This window comes from Suncus etruscus, chromosome 1 (assembly GCF_024139225.1).
Source record: "Suncus etruscus isolate mSunEtr1 chromosome 1, mSunEtr1.pri.cur, whole genome shotgun sequence".
Lineage (NCBI taxonomy): Eukaryota > Metazoa > Chordata > Mammalia > Eulipotyphla > Soricidae > Suncus > Suncus etruscus.
In genome coordinates, this window is record NC_064848.1 from 125,585,326 (window position 1) to 125,600,994 (window position 15,669).

The 15,669-nt window shown below is 37.0% G+C and overlaps 2 protein-coding genes and 1 pseudogene across 3 annotated transcripts in view; all 3 read left to right on the top strand.

Moving 5' to 3' along the window:
• Positions 1-2,202, top strand: part of MET (MET proto-oncogene, receptor tyrosine kinase) — an 811,679-nt gene extending 809,477 nt beyond the window's left edge. For both annotated transcript variants that reach the window (XM_049771030.1, XM_049771029.1), the window contains one exon: positions 24-2,202. In XM_049771030.1, coding sequence (XP_049626987.1) covers positions 24-234 — 211 coding nt within the window. In that variant the 3' untranslated portion in view covers positions 235-2,202. The remainder of the gene's footprint in view (positions 1-23) is intronic.
• The window catches only part of CAPZA2 (capping actin protein of muscle Z-line subunit alpha 2), a 468,908-nt gene that overhangs the window by 335,677 nt on the left and 117,562 nt on the right, over positions 1-15,669 (top strand). The window lies entirely within an intron of this gene.
• On the top strand, positions 2,495-2,787 carry LOC126033431 (uncharacterized; annotated as a pseudogene).

Genomic DNA, 15,669 nt, shown 5'->3' on the forward strand with positions numbered 1-15,669 from the left:
TATTTTTTTGGTTTTTGTAATAGGTATGAAGTGATGTTAAAATGCTGGCACCCTAAAGCTGAACTGCGCCCATCCTTCTCTGAACTGGTCTCAAGGATATCCGGAATATTCTCTACTTTCATTGGGGAACATTATGTCCATGTGAACACTACTTATGTGAATGTCAAATGTGTCGCTCCATATCCTTCTCTGTTGTCCTCACAAGGTAATGTTGACAGTGAGGGGAACACATGATGGATGGATACAACATTCCCAGATACTCTCTGAGAAATATCATAAAACTGTCAAAACAGTCCCCACCTCGTCCAAGATTATTTTCACTGCCTGGCCAATTGAAGGTCACAAGATATTTTTTGCCAAAATTGCACTACTATAGAACTTTTTATTATTTTAAAGTGCTGAATTCAAAGGAATTTCTCACCTGACAAAGCATCAGAGCCAGAAGTTTGGCCCTACAGGCCAGTGACTAAGGACTGCCCTGCTGCTACTATGTCTCACCTGCCATGTTCAGGCCAAACTCTGGATTCTGGACTGAAATTTATAAAAAAAAAAAAAAATCAACAATGTTACCTGATTCCTTGTGGAAAACAAAGGAGATACTATTGAAGCCACTTGGTCGCAGAACATTTCAAAGAAGTGATAATATCTAGGAAAGATATGCAGCTCCAGAACCAAGCCATTTAGAATTCAGTCTTTCGAAGAACTTTTGTTTTGTTTTGTTTTGTGTTGACAAACCACATGAGTGGTTCTTCATTACTGTTTTTTATTACTGATGTCATTTTCCTGCCAGACAAACATTCCCTTTGAAATTGTTGCAAACACATTCCTTTTTTATTAAAGAAATATCCTTAGGCAATGCAGTCAACATTTTAAGACAGCAGGACATGGTTGTGTTTGTAAATTAACAGGATATGTACATGTTGTACATAGATGCCTTTAAGAAGGTTTTTATAAAATAGTCACAACAGAATATTTAGTTGTCATTTAAAAGTCATCTAAGAATCATACTGTTCTGATTTAATGAAGGTGGATATTAAGATGTTTTGTCTGTATGTATTTTTTTAATGAAAATAAAACATTACTTTTGGATAAGTGTTTTTAAAGGTAACTCAGCATGTTTTAAAAACAGAAGAATACATCTGACTGAAAGGTTTATTGGTTCCAGTCATCTGATAGGTAGAGCTAGGAAAATATCAATGGACTGGAAATATTAGCCTCTTTCTCAGGTGGCAGCTTTCCATCCCACAAACAGTTGGACAGTAAAGCTTAAGGGACCATTTTTGATTTAGTACATAATATTTGTTAAGCTTAATATATTTGGGAGGAAAATAGGCAATGAAAAATTCTGACCATTTTTCCTAGACAGTCACTTTTGTGATGTTTTGTTATGTGGAATTTTGTGCTTACTACTGTATAGTGCATGAGGCACAAGATACTCTTAACTGGTTTTGTCAATGTAACACTTAAAGTTTTATATTTTTATAAAAATGTTTATTTTTAATGATATCAGAAAACTTTTGTTAGCCACAAAAACACTGCACTGTGAACATTTCAGAAAAGGAATGTCAGACTTGGATTAACAACAGCATGGTTTTGAATGACTATAAATGGTGATAAGGATATATACTGATTTCTAGTACATCCACCCTCATTACATCACCAGGACTTAAAGCCAAGGGTTAACACAGCAAGCTATAAAATGAATGTGTTACACTGAGACCCAATGGGCTGTTGCTGCAAGAGACTAATTAATACCAAAAGCTCTATGACAGTGATGGAACTTACCAAAAGGCCCAAGGAATTATACTGGAGAAAGACATTTTATTTCATAAATACTGAGTAATATGACTTCACGGAGTCTTATAGAGAGTGAACAAAACATATATATATACATATTCTTCAAAAAGAAATCCCTCTGCCCATGTCAAGAGAAATTACATCAAGAACAAAAAACGCTTGTGGAAGTAACTGTCAACAATACTACACATCTGTATATATGCTTGAGAAAGCTACAATGTGAAAATCATGTTTGCTATTTAGAAACATGTTCTTAGATTAATGTGTCTGAACCAATTGTGAAAGTAATTTTTTTAAGAATTAGATACTTGTCACTGCCTATACCTGCAGTTGAGCTGAATGGTACTTTGTATGTTCATAGTTGTTGTTCTTATCGATCATAAAATTAAATTGTTGTATCTTATATCTTGAAGGTTAGTTATTACTATTCATGCTTGATTACTGTCTCCTTTTTCCACATAACAGGAAGCCTAAAATTAATTGCACCTGGAAGCTCAATAAATGAGTGTCTTAAGCAAGTTAAAAACTAGACAGCTGGGGCCGAAGCAATAGTACAGAGGTAGGGCATTTGCCTTGCACGTGGCTCACCCAGGACGGACCTGGGTTTAATCTCCGGTGTCCCATATGGTCCCCCAAGCCAGGAGCAATTTCTGACACATAGCCAGGATTAATCCTTGAGTGAGCGTTACCAGGTGTGGTCCAAAAAAAACAAAAAATATAGTAATAACAATAATAATAATAATATGGGTCTGTAATCTTGGTGGCCGATACAGTGTTCGCTGTAAGGGCAGACCAACAAGATAATCTTCCTACTTTTGAGTAAACTGTCTTTACTAGAAGCTGTTCTTCCAGTTGTGAGGGAGAAACTGGTAACTGGAGTGAGACAGTAGAAACACAGTATATTTGGGAACCGGGTTGGGGCTCCTAAAGGACATGGCTTGTGTTGTGACCACTGAGAGATGAACACAGATCTTTGGTAATCTGATGGCTAAAATAATAATAATGATAATAATAATAATAATAACTGGACAGCTAAGAGTTTGAATCTCAAAGGGACCAGAGATGACTTAGTACTAAAGTGCTTACCTTGCACGCATAAGACCCCAAAATAACCTTTTTTCTCTCTCTCTTCTCTCTTATCCCTCTTCTCTCTCCTCCCATTGATAGAAAGTCTTTCTAAAAGACTTTTAGGTCTGCCCTGATCCCTGATTCACTGAATTACCTGTATTTGTCTACCAATCTTTCAACCACTAGAGCACCTGGCTCCTTCCTACCTTTGAACAATACGTTTCTCCAGCAAGGTGTGTCCTTGAACCATCAGTTATGATTGGCAGAGGAGCCTGCAAGCACATAGCTGGCACCAATTTGAAGGAAACTTGCCAATCAAAGATTTTCCCCATTTAGGAGCCTGCTTACTAGAGGAATTACCCTCAGGTTTTCTCCATAAATACTCTTACAAGGTGATCTTTCAGTCAGAAAAGGATTGTATGTCATTTTGGAACAATCTGATTTTAAAAAGAGGGGAGGCAGAATATGCATTTAACCTTTGGTTACATAATTCAGTGGAGCTGATTTTATTCTTTACTGCAAGAGAATAAAACCCCTGCACTACCAAACTGCCTCTAAGATTTACACTTCAAAGGGAAATTAGATCAAAGTCCATGTCCCTGAAAGGCAAGAGCCTGGCATCACTAGTTCTCAAATCTGCTAAATCAAAACAGTGTCTTCTCAGTCTTTTTTAACCTTCAGTCTTTTGGGAGGGTCTGACCTAGCAGTGCTCGGGTTATTCCTGGCACGGCTCAGGGGACAATATGGGATGCCAGGGATTGAACCCGAGTCAGCCACGTGCAAGGCAATTGCCATACCCACTGTGCTATTTCTTTGGCCCCGAATCTGGAATCTTTTTTTAGACCACCACAGGTGCAGAAACTGTGTAGCTTCCTTGATATTTGGTGAGCACTGACAGGGTCTGGAGGAACCTTTCTATGGATACAAAGACACCCCTTTGTGAAACTCAGATGGTTTCGGGTCAGGGAAAGAGTAAAGGGGCCAAGCATATACATGCATGCACACAATCTGGGATCAGATGCACCCCATCATCTCCAAATGTGGTCCGGAGTCCCCAGTAATTGCCACGTGTGGCCTTGCAGGACCCTGAGCACCACTAGAGTCTCTTCTCAAGCAGCCCCACAATCTCTGGTCTTCACATCACCATAACCGCAGGGAGTGGCCCTTTAAGGAATGAGGGGAAGAATATAAAAATTGTAGAGGCATATCAAATGTTTGTGTGTTAGCATCTCACATTATTAATCTACCCAATTGAGACTAGGAAACAGTTTTCATTTTATAACAAATTGATCAACATTTCATCTACTTGAACAATTATGTAGCAGTTAAATATGACAAGTGCTGTGGTAAGTAATGAAGATATAAAACTAAATCTTACCCCAAGGAATTCAGTGGGAGAAATAAAATCATACCACTAGTGAATATTAGGAATGTGATTTCTTTTAAATCAGCCATCTATAGTGAAGAGATTTCGCAGTTCATTGTAATGTTTGAGGGAGCAGCACTTGACAGGGCTTAGGGGTACTCCTAGTACAGTTCTCAGGCAATACACAATGCCAGGAATCACTCACCCAGCTCCTGAGTGCAAAACATGATCAGTCCCTTGAGAGATCTTCCTGGCCCAAGAAGCATCATAGTTTAAATATAAAAAGTGAAGCCTCTTTACAAATAGATTAGGATCTGACTTACATTGGATACTGGATATTGAATTTTTCAAATTAAGTTCATCTGACAAAGTTACTCCTACATACTTTTCAAAATTGTTTGAAAAAGTAAAAGTAAAACATAGTATGCAAAGGGGGCAGAGTGATAGAATAGCAGGAAGGGCATTTGCTTTGCACAAGACCTAATCAGGTTCAATCCCTGGCATCCCATTTGGCCCCCCAAACATGCCAAGAGTAATTTCTGAGCACAGAGCTAGAAGTAAACCCTGAGCATCAATGGATGTGACACCAAAAAAAAAAAAAAAACAGTATGTAAAGTATGTAAAGGCCCCTAACACACCATCGGTGTTCAGTTATTATGATATGATATTATCTAGTTTGGGACAATTAAAAAAAAAAGTAAAGTTAGCCTATAGTTGACTGAAAGTGAAATTGTGCTTTTAAGGGGCTTCAGTATAAAAATACAAATGATTATATTCAAATCTTATCGTTCAACTCTTACTTCCTACAGTACCTACAGAACTGTGACTCCACACATCCTTAAAACAAAAGTGCAGGGAATCAGAGGGGTAAGAAGAAGGACTAGGAAGTGACCTTTCCTCTGAGTGTAAAACACGTCTTCTGTCTCTTCTTCCTTCTCCAGACTCCCTACTATTCCTTTAGTCACATCTCCAGTGACTTACTTTTCTTTATTTTTTCTTGTTTAGCTTGAAGGCCCAGAGTACAAAACAAACATGGCAGAAATAGTCTAAATTAATTCCAGGGAAATCGCAGGAAGGCACAGTAACAGGATTCGCAATTTTCGAGTAATGTCAAAAAACAATTGCTACTACTTGTTTTGCTCAAATGGGTAATGATTCAGGATAAAGCAGATGCAATACTAATTTAGTCATATGTCTGAAAGATAAGAAATGCTTTGTTGATATGATGATCCTGCTGTATGGCCAGACACATGTAGATAAATAACACCAATTTGCAGAATTCCTTCATGTGACTCTTTTGACAATTTTAGGAGACAGGTATGCAGACATTATGCCCTAAAGTAGAAATGCCTATTACTCTAAAGTCCATAAATTGTTTTTTCTTTTCGTACTTGACATTTTTCTTCAGGACTATTTCAATTGCCTATCTATCAAAAAATTGGAAATAACTTCAGTCATAAACCAGTGAAATATTTTAGTTGGCGAATTGAAGGTAATAAAACAGAGACTTGCCCAAACTGTCCTTTGTTGTAAATTACACTTAAGGTTCGGATTACGTCAGCCAAGGTATTGATCACAATGCTGAGAGGTTTATAACTACTATTGACTTACCATGTGACCCTCGAGCAGAAATCTAGGAAAATTGCAAAAGCATACCTACTGTAAAAGAAAAGCCCATCATTAATAGGACTCACTATCCTGACATCCAACAAGCACCGTATTGTCTTCAAAGCAAATATTTTATTACAGCTAGAGAGTGAACTTCTGTCTGTTTTTTCTTCTTGATTCTAGGCTATGCTAATAAATGGTTTCTTTTTCTAACAAAAATTGTAGGCTAAAAAAGTGATGATGATCTATTAGTTCATTAGATAAAATTAGTATCCAAACAAAATAAAATTAGTATCCAAGCATCCAAGTTATTTCTAGTCCTTTTTTCACTTTTAATTGAGATTTGTGGTTTTAACTTTTAATAAAGTTAATTCCCCCAAAGACCAAATTTTTGTCCTAATTACTTTATTTAAACACTGTGGTTATAAGGTTGTTAATAATACAGTTGGGTTTTTTTTTTCCACAGATACCAAGTTATTAATGACTGAGTTAGTCATGCAGTGACTGAATTTACCATTGTACATTTCCAACCACCAATGTCCCCAGTTTCCCTCTCATCCTCCCCCTGCCTGTCTGTGGGGCAGTTTTCTTGACTCTCTTTCTCTCTCTCTTTCTCTCTCCTTCACATACACACTTCTTTTCTACCTCCCCTTTTAGACACTGTGATTTGCAATATTGATACTTTTATTTTATTTACTTTTTTATTCTTCTGGGACCTACTGCTTATGCATTCTCCAAACTAGGTAGCTTTAAAGGTGAACTGCCAAGGTGAAAATAGTCATTTTTAGGGTGCATAAGCAGAAAAATTTTATTTAAATGTTAATCTAGCATTGCTTTGATGCCCTGGTCCTAGATGATAATTTCTTTACCCTTTTCTTAAAAAAGAAACCTTTTGTCTTCATGGATCTACTTCTTCACTGTCACATGCAATCATTCTTCTCACCACATGAGTTCCAGGCTGGGAGAAAGCGCTACTAATTCTTAGACCTCTGGGTTGGAACGACAAAAATGCATAAAATCTTACCAGGCCAAAAGAGATCAACTTTAAAAATCTTTGGCATTCAAACATGTCAGAACTGTTATCCACTGACTCTCCAAACTATTTCTGTTCACCATTAGGCCCATGTAAGCTGTAATAACAGTTTCTTATATTACAGTTATATTTATTGGGTGGCCTGAAATTTTTGAGCACCATCTTTCACTTACCTTTCTTGGTTGTTTGTAATTTTCAGTTTTATGAGTTTTCTTTCTGTCTTTAATCCAAAGAGTGTTGGAAAGAAGGAAATGGGCAGAACGAAGTCTGCCAACTCAAGCCTTCCCTTTGACATTTGCCACTGTTTTAGCTAGTGACATCTGCTCTTCCCATCAGAGCCCAGCTGGGGCTTTCCTGCTGTAGAACTGTGACCAAATAACCGCCATGTTCCTCAGTGACCACAATACCCATAAACAAGAAATGCCAAATCCAGAGCCTTCATGAAATTCATCCCCAAGAGTCTGTCTACACTTTTGAAGTCAATCACATGATCATCACAGAAAAATTTAGAAACACCAATAAACAAAATTAGAGAGAAATCCAAATATCTCACTGGGATTATTTTGCAAAGCTGTTTCTAATATTTTTGCTGAAAATGGAAGGATTAAACAAAGGAAATTTACCTTAGCTTTAGTAGTAGTCCAAGTGTTGATAGAGAAGCACATGAGTAAAGCAAAAGCTCGTGATTAAACAAAAAAATTTGTGAAAGACATTTCAGAAAGAAAATAACCAGTGTTGAGATCTCAAAGTATTTTATCTGAAAATTAGCTTAATTGATAAAATAATAATGGTAGTAATAATGATGTCATCTCAAAACATGTCACATAAATTAATGATTCTACAAGCTAATGGGCTAAGGTAATGCTCTCAGGAATTAGTCTTGCCTAATGAAATGCTGTTAGTTTAGTAAACAAATGCTTAAAATCACAGAAAGTAAAAAATAGAGGCTGTACAATCTATGCTGTTGGTTCACACAGGGAGAAGAAAATAATTAAAAACTGTGTCCAAAATGTGTTGCTCTTATTCAATCTTTAATACATTTATGATTTGGAAAATATATACGAATCCATTATCACTCATTTATCTTTTTTATTCATTTCTTACTTTTACTCCAAGGATATGTTTACTTACAGATTATTTCATTGACAGAGACAACCTATTAATAAAAATGCAACTCCCTCTAGTGCAAGAATGTCAACATTTAAATGATGCCTGCTTTGAATCATTTTATTTTAAATACTATGTTATGGAGAAAACATGGATCCTCCATGTGGGATTTAGAATTTTGTCCCCAAATTACACTTGTATAGAAGTCATTATTTCCCATATTATGGCAAGATTATTCTAATGAATTACCTAATTTTTCTTTTTCCATAATGAACTCTTGGGGCCAGAGAGAGAGCATAGAGGTAGGGCATTTGCCTTGCATGCAGAAGGACGGTGGTTCAAATCCCGGCATCCCATATGATCCCCTGAACCTGCCAGGAGCTATTTCTGAGCATAGAGCCAGGAGTACTGTAACCCCTGAGTGCTGCTGAGTGTGACCTAAAAACGAAAATAAATAAAAAGCAACCATATTGAACTCTTCCAAAATCTAAAACCTAGTTTAGCCAAAATTAAATATTTGATTATGTCAGTTTGCTGCTTGGAACCCTATGTCCATGCTTACTTGGGTTTTTGCATTCATTTCTTACGTTTTTACAGGGTGTTTTTGGATTTCAGAGGGTTATTTGTTTTGGGCTTGTTTTGCTTTGCTTGTTATCATAAAATAGAACCTCATGGAAAAATATTAATTATGCAAAAGCTATAAAGTGAACAGGAAATGCTCCCCGACTACTTTTCCACACTCTTCAGCCTTACTACCTAAGGTAGGGTGGGGAATATCCAGCCCTGTAGCTGTATTGGACCCACAAAATCTTGTGATCTACACCTGATGCCCACAGTCTGTTTTCCTCAGTTGTATTGCCTGTAAATGATGTTACAGACATCCACATGGCCCTTGGCAGAAAAAGGTTCCCTATTCCTGCAAGAGTAACCAAGTTAACATTTTCTTGTATATTCTTCCAGAAATTTCCACTCTACATCAGTTCCAAACTAAGATAAGCATTTCTGTATTCTTTTTTTTTTTCAACCTCGATCATATTGACAAAGCTATTACTCAACATAATCTCTTCTGTCAAGAAGACTATCTCTCTACATCTGTGACTTTGACCTCCCACCAAAAATATGCTCCCAGTATAGGAGCTATATAAACAAAGCTTGTCCTCTTTGGACACACCTCCAAGCTCTCAGAAGTTGAAGTACAGTTTGTTGTTCCTTCAAACTGATATCCTCCACATATTTGCTCAACAATACTTAAATAGGAAGAGTTTTAAATGGTTTTCCTTAATAAAAATACAGTTTTAAATTTCCATTTAGCAAAGCTGAAAGACACTTAAAAGTCAGCAACATATTACTTTTTCCTAAGTATTTCTCTTTCACAATATTCCATGATATTTCTTAGATGTTATAATGTATTTTTAATTTGTGCTTATTTGTTTATTTTTTTAAATCACCTCCCTCTTCCTGATAATGAACATTCTGTAAAGAATTACTTCAGAATTCCATTTGACAGAACTTTCAACTGACTGGACCTTTACTTACTATAGCAAACAGACACTAGAGAAATGAGTTGTTTACTGTAGCCAGTTACTTTGATTCAATCCAACTCTCCTTTTGGCAGAAGTAATACCCAACCTAATATTGCCCATTACATAAGGAGCTGCATGCAGAGGCCTGAGTTGCCTGACATCATGTTACTGATTTAATCCAGTGATAATTCAAGGCCCAGTAACCTGGCAGGCCCACTCTTATTCTCATTTTGGATAGAAGCACTACAGTATAAAGGTTAGGAGCACCCACTCTGTAATCACACATTTTGAATTTGAATTATATCCAACCCTCAACCAGTAGTAATTCAACTTTGGAGTTATTGTTTAACCTTCCTAGTTCTTGGTTTCTCTGTAAATGACATAGAAAACATGGCTTCTTCAGAAGGTTGTGGAAGAATTGAATGGCAAAATGTGTACCAAATTTAATAAACGACAGCCATTACTCTGGAAATCTTGACTATTGTGAAGGCCATGGTTATTAATCTGGCTTGCTCTATAACATGGAAGCTTATAGAAGAAAATGAGCATTAAAATTGTCCAAACTTTGGCATATTCCAGAATATCATGATAGATGCTAATTTTATTTATCCTTTTTAGTTAATATCAAGAACAGGGCCTTGCCCAAAAATTCTATTTTGAAAAGACATTTTTCTCCTATATTCTTTGTAGCACTATTTATAGCCAAAATCTGGACATAAAACCAGGTTATATATATAAGAGTAGATGACTAGACACAAAGATTATGGTGCATATATACAACAGAATACCAATTAATCAGCCATAATGAAAGATGAAGTCATGAATTCACCATTATATCGATGTATTTGGAAGGCATCATGCTGAGTGGTTTCTCTCACCTAATATAAAAGAAGCATCATCAAGAATAATAAAGATAAAGGCAACAGAACCTGAGAACTGGTCTATCAGACTGGGTTTAACATGGCAGGTAGATAAGTGGATGGGAGCAGTCTCTAAATAGGTAGCATGAGATCCCCCTGGTGGGGTGAGGGACAGGCTAGTGAGAGTGTGGTGTTGGAACTTTGTATGCATGAAACCATACCATTAACAGTAATGTAGATCACAATGTCTAAAATTTAAATAAGAGCAAGGCCCTAGTTATCTGACTTAATCAACTGCAAGGCCCTCCTTAGTGTCTTACTCTTTTATTTTGTAATTACTTTACTTAAATGTCATTTAATCTTAAGTCATATTTTTCTTGTCTATGGCGATAGCTCTGTTTCATGGTACTATTAATATTAGGTATTATGAGAGGGTGTTTTTTTTTCACAAAAGTTATATATTGCTATGTTTATTAATCCATCAAATTGCTTTTTTTAATCTTTTAAGTGTCTTTAGACTTCATCTGTTTTATAAAATGCCTCTCACCAACCCTAGCCCTTGATTGGCTGCAATATAACTGCTAGAGTTACTTACAGAAATTTGTACTTAGAATCAATGGGCTCAGATTAGAACCAGCATTGAATCTGAGTCTCTGCACAAATATTCTGAGTGTTTACTGATATTTGATCCTGAAGCCTTTCTCCATATTTTTTAGAATTAAAATTTTGAAGGGGTGCCAGAGAGATAGCATGAAGGTAAGGTGTTTGCCTTGTATGCAATTTCTGAGTGTAGAGCCAGGAGTAACCCCTGAGCACTGCCGGGTGTGATCCAAAAACCAAAAAAAAAAAATTTTTTGAAGGGTAAAATCACTACCGCTTCTCAAAAATCAACACAAATGCAGCTCCAAAGTGGTGTCCTGAGTTAACATGAGACTTGTTGAGTTTGAATCTCATTGGAGTTGTGTTTTTCCAACATAATTTTTTCTTTGTTCAAATCAGAAATGAATTCACTTTATTTTCCAAAATAGGCCCTGCCTGGTTTCCTTGATTTAATTGTATCATTTTTGTCTGCTGACAATGGAAAGCAGAAGAAATAGTCTTGTAAAGGAAATGAAATATTACCAAGAAAAACAGTATTCTCATACTGTATGTGCTTGAGATTTTGTTTTTCATTCAATTTGGGGGAGGGGGTAAGGAAAAAAAGACTCTATCCTTTTAAACAACAACATTATTGTGATTTATTACCTGTTAGGTCATATCTACATATCTTCAAAGATAATTTGGAAATAAGTTAAATTTGGACAAGAATAGTCAAAGTGAAAGGACTTAATGCCTAGAAAGAATAATGAAAGTGATAATTGGGGAAATTATTTCAATAATTCAAATTATATATATGATTAAAGCATCTGTGAAGTTCATACAAAATCACTTGCATGAAAATACACATTAACTATGTTATTCTGTTTCATTTTATTTGCCTAAAATAACCTTTGCTTTAAATAAGAGGTTTGAGTCCAAGAGCAGCCACATACACCACATCAAAGTAAAAAGAATTGGGTTGGAGAGATAGTATAAGGAGTAAGGCACTTGCCTTGCAAGCAGCTGACACTATATAAAGTACCCCTTAGAATTACCAGGAACCACTATTCATTATGATAAAGGTATCATAAAGAAACGGTCTTGAAGCAAGAAAAGACCAGATTCCAATCCCATATCTGTCATCTAGACTCATCATTTGCCTGTGAACAAATCTGGGTTTTCATTTACTCAACAGAAAATTATTAAAATTATCTAATATGGCAAGCATTGTTATCAGAAGAGCAGAAAATCTAGACAAGATTATTGAGTCCCAGAGAATTTATTCCAAAGGGTCAGAGTAGATGATTAAAAAAATACCAATAGATTTAAAGACAATGGATACATGTACAGATAACTGTTTAAGTTAATGGAAAAACAACTTAGAGAAATAATTCCCTGGTTGATTTTTTTCAGGGAGGTGTTTGGACCATACCCAGCTGTGCTCAGGGCCCTGTTCAAATATTACTCCTGGTGAGGCTCAGATGACCTTATGTAGTACTGAGAATTGAATCTAGAACAGTCACATGAAAGGCAAATACCTTAACTCGTGTACTATCTGTCTGTCCCTACCCACGTTAATTTTTAATTATTATATGCTGTGAAAAAAATAAATAGGATATAAGTAAAGATTAAAATGGCCATTTGCATAGGTTGACAAAGAAAGGCCTCTTCTAGAAGAATATGTGAGTTAATACTTGAAGTTAAATCATGACGATGGTAATGAGTGAGAGAAATAGAATGCCTATCTCGAATACAGGGAGAGAGTGGAGGAGGAGGGAGATGGAGGGCATTGGTGGTTAGAATGTTGCACTGGTGAAGGGGGGTGTTCTTTTTTATAACTGAAACGCAAGTACAAACTGTTTACTATCATGGTGCTTAAATAAAGATATTAATTTAAAAAAAGAATAAAAGACTTGAAGTTAAGAATAAGCAGGCCCAGAGAGATAGCACAGCGGCGTTTGCCTTGCAAGCAGCCGATCCAGGACCTAAGGTGGTTGGTTCGAATCCCGGTGTCCCATATGGTCCCCCGTGCCTGCCAGGAGCTATTGCTGAGCAGACAGCCAGGAGTAACCCCTGAGCACCGCTTCGTGTGGCCCAAAAACCAAAAAAAAAAAAAAAAAGAATAAGCAATACTGGGACCAAAGTGATGGCACAGCAGATAGAACGTAGCAGGTAGGTTGGCCTGCCTTGCACATGTTAATACACACCACAGATTCGATCTCCAGCATCACTTATAGTCAGTCCCCCTAGACCCCATCAAGAGTGATTCTGAGAGCAGAGATGACTAACCCCTGAACATTAAAAAAAAAAAAAAAAAGATTGAGTAGTATTAGGACAGGAGATATGTAGTAAAGGGGAATTTAAAGCATTTGCCTTCCCTGCAGCTTACCTTGGTTCCAACTCTGATGCCACATATGATCCAGAGTGACTTCTGAGCAAGAAAAAACCCTTGAGGACCACTGGGTATTGCTCAAAAACCAAAAACAGGGACTAGAGAGATAGCACAGCAGAAGGGCATTTGCCTTGCAAGCATAATCCAGGGCAGATGGTGGTTTGAATCCCGGCATCCCATATGGTCCCCCGTGCCTGCCAGGAGCGATATCTGAGCTCAGAGGCAAGAGTAACTTCTGAGCATCACCAGGTGTAACCACCCCGCCTAAACCCAAAAACAGAGTTGTGAGCAGTATGAAAAGCTGACACTGGAACCAGTGCAGAATAACCCTAAGTGTAAAGATTGTTCTGGAAGTAAAAACCAGAAAACAAAGCTGAAAGCCAGTAATACTATAGAGTTAGGGAGGAATGGTGTGAGGGAACTTAAAACATAAGCAAAAAGAAGTTACATTACTATTATACCAGAATTGGGAAGCTGCTGAAGGATTTTAAAGGAGAGAACATGATTTATTCTTAATAGATTAGTCAGCCTGGCTGCTGAGTGAAAATAGGCTGTAACAATGCTGGAGATAAAGCAGAAAGACTGTAACAATGCCAGAAATAAACTCTGCTATTAGGATTAGGACTGGTTGGCTTGAAGTAGGGCAAAGGCAGTTCAGGTATATAAGTGGACAGACTGGAGATGCAGTTTGAAGATAAAATGAATGGAATGTGCAGATGAATTGTATGTGAGCAAGAGGAAAAGGAATGGTCAAAGATGATTCCCAAGTTGTTGACTTAAGCAACTGGAAAGGTGCTGTTCGTACTTACTGAAAGACAAACTGGCAGATTTTCAAGTCAAATCAAGTGTTCTACTTTATAGAGAAGTTTAAGAAAACTTTTAGAACAAGAATGAGAAATGCCTGTAAAGATTTCAGTATATATGTCTAACACTTGAAGGAGTAAAACCATGAATATTTTGTGACTTAAAGCTTATGAAAGCTGATGGATCATCTATAGATCAACTAAAGACAATCAGCTAGATCAATTAGTTGATCAACTAGGGGCTGGAGCAGTGGAGCAAGCGGTAGGACCTTTGCCTTGCACACGATAGCCTAGGACAGACTGTGGTTCGACCCACCAGCATCCCATGTGGTCCCCCAAACCAGAAGCAATTTCTGAGTGCATAGCCAGGAGTAACCCCTGAACGTCGCCAGGTGTGCTCCCCTAAAAAAGCAATTGGTTGGGGTCGGGCGGTGGCGCAAGAGGTAAGGTGCCTGCCTTGCCTGCGCTAGCCTTGGACGGACCACAGTTCGATCCCCCGGCGTCCCATATGGTCCCCCAAGCCAGGAGCAACTTCTGAGCACATAGCCAGGAGTAACCCCTGAGCGTTACCGGGTGTGGCCCAAAAACCAAAAAAAAAAAAGCAATTGGTTGAACTGCTGGCACCATCATGTAAAAATTCAGACAGGTGTGACTGAGAAGGAATTATTTACTTAAAAATGTAAGTTATTTGATAAAACTAAATAAAATTAAGTACTTCTTGGTAATATTTTCAACCACACAAACTAGAGAGATAATACAGCAGATAGGTACTTGCCTTGCATTTAGCTGACCTGGTCCTCAGTATCCCATATGGTCCCCCCAGCCCTCAAGGATTCAATCCTCAGTGAAGATCCAGGAATTATCTCTGAGCATTGCTGAGTGGCTCAAATTACATATATTATATATACACATACATACATATGTATACACCTACCTACTCAAGTATGAGCCAAATTTTGTGCCGAAAACCCTGAACTCGGCTTATACTCAGGTCTTACAGGTTATTTGATTCAAATGGACATAGTCTCTAGTCATCTTCTGCCTTCTGCTGGAGGGCGGTACTTCAGCTTGTCCACAAGTCATGGGTGAGCTGAACTTGATGCCACTGAACTATTTAACCCACAATATTCAATGGCACATTTAATTAAGTGAAAAATCCATTTAAGTCAGTAAAGTCGTGTAAATAAATGTTTATAAATCCTGAACCCTTATTATCAGGGGTTTTGGAATATAAGAATTCAGGATTGTTAACCACTTATTTACAATGCTTTACTGTCTTAAATGATTTATTCACTTTATTAAAATTGCCATTGAATACTATAAGTTAATGTTGTATATTAATGGTATACAGTATATCAAACAATCATGTATTGTAAAAGTAATCATGTATCTATTTACTTATTTATTTACTGAGTCCTCAATTATTATAATTGTTTTTTGGTATATATTTTTATTTTTAAAATTTACCAGTGGCTGCTGCAGTTTCCACCTTGGCTTATACTCAAGTCACTAGGTTTTTCTAGTTTTTAGGGT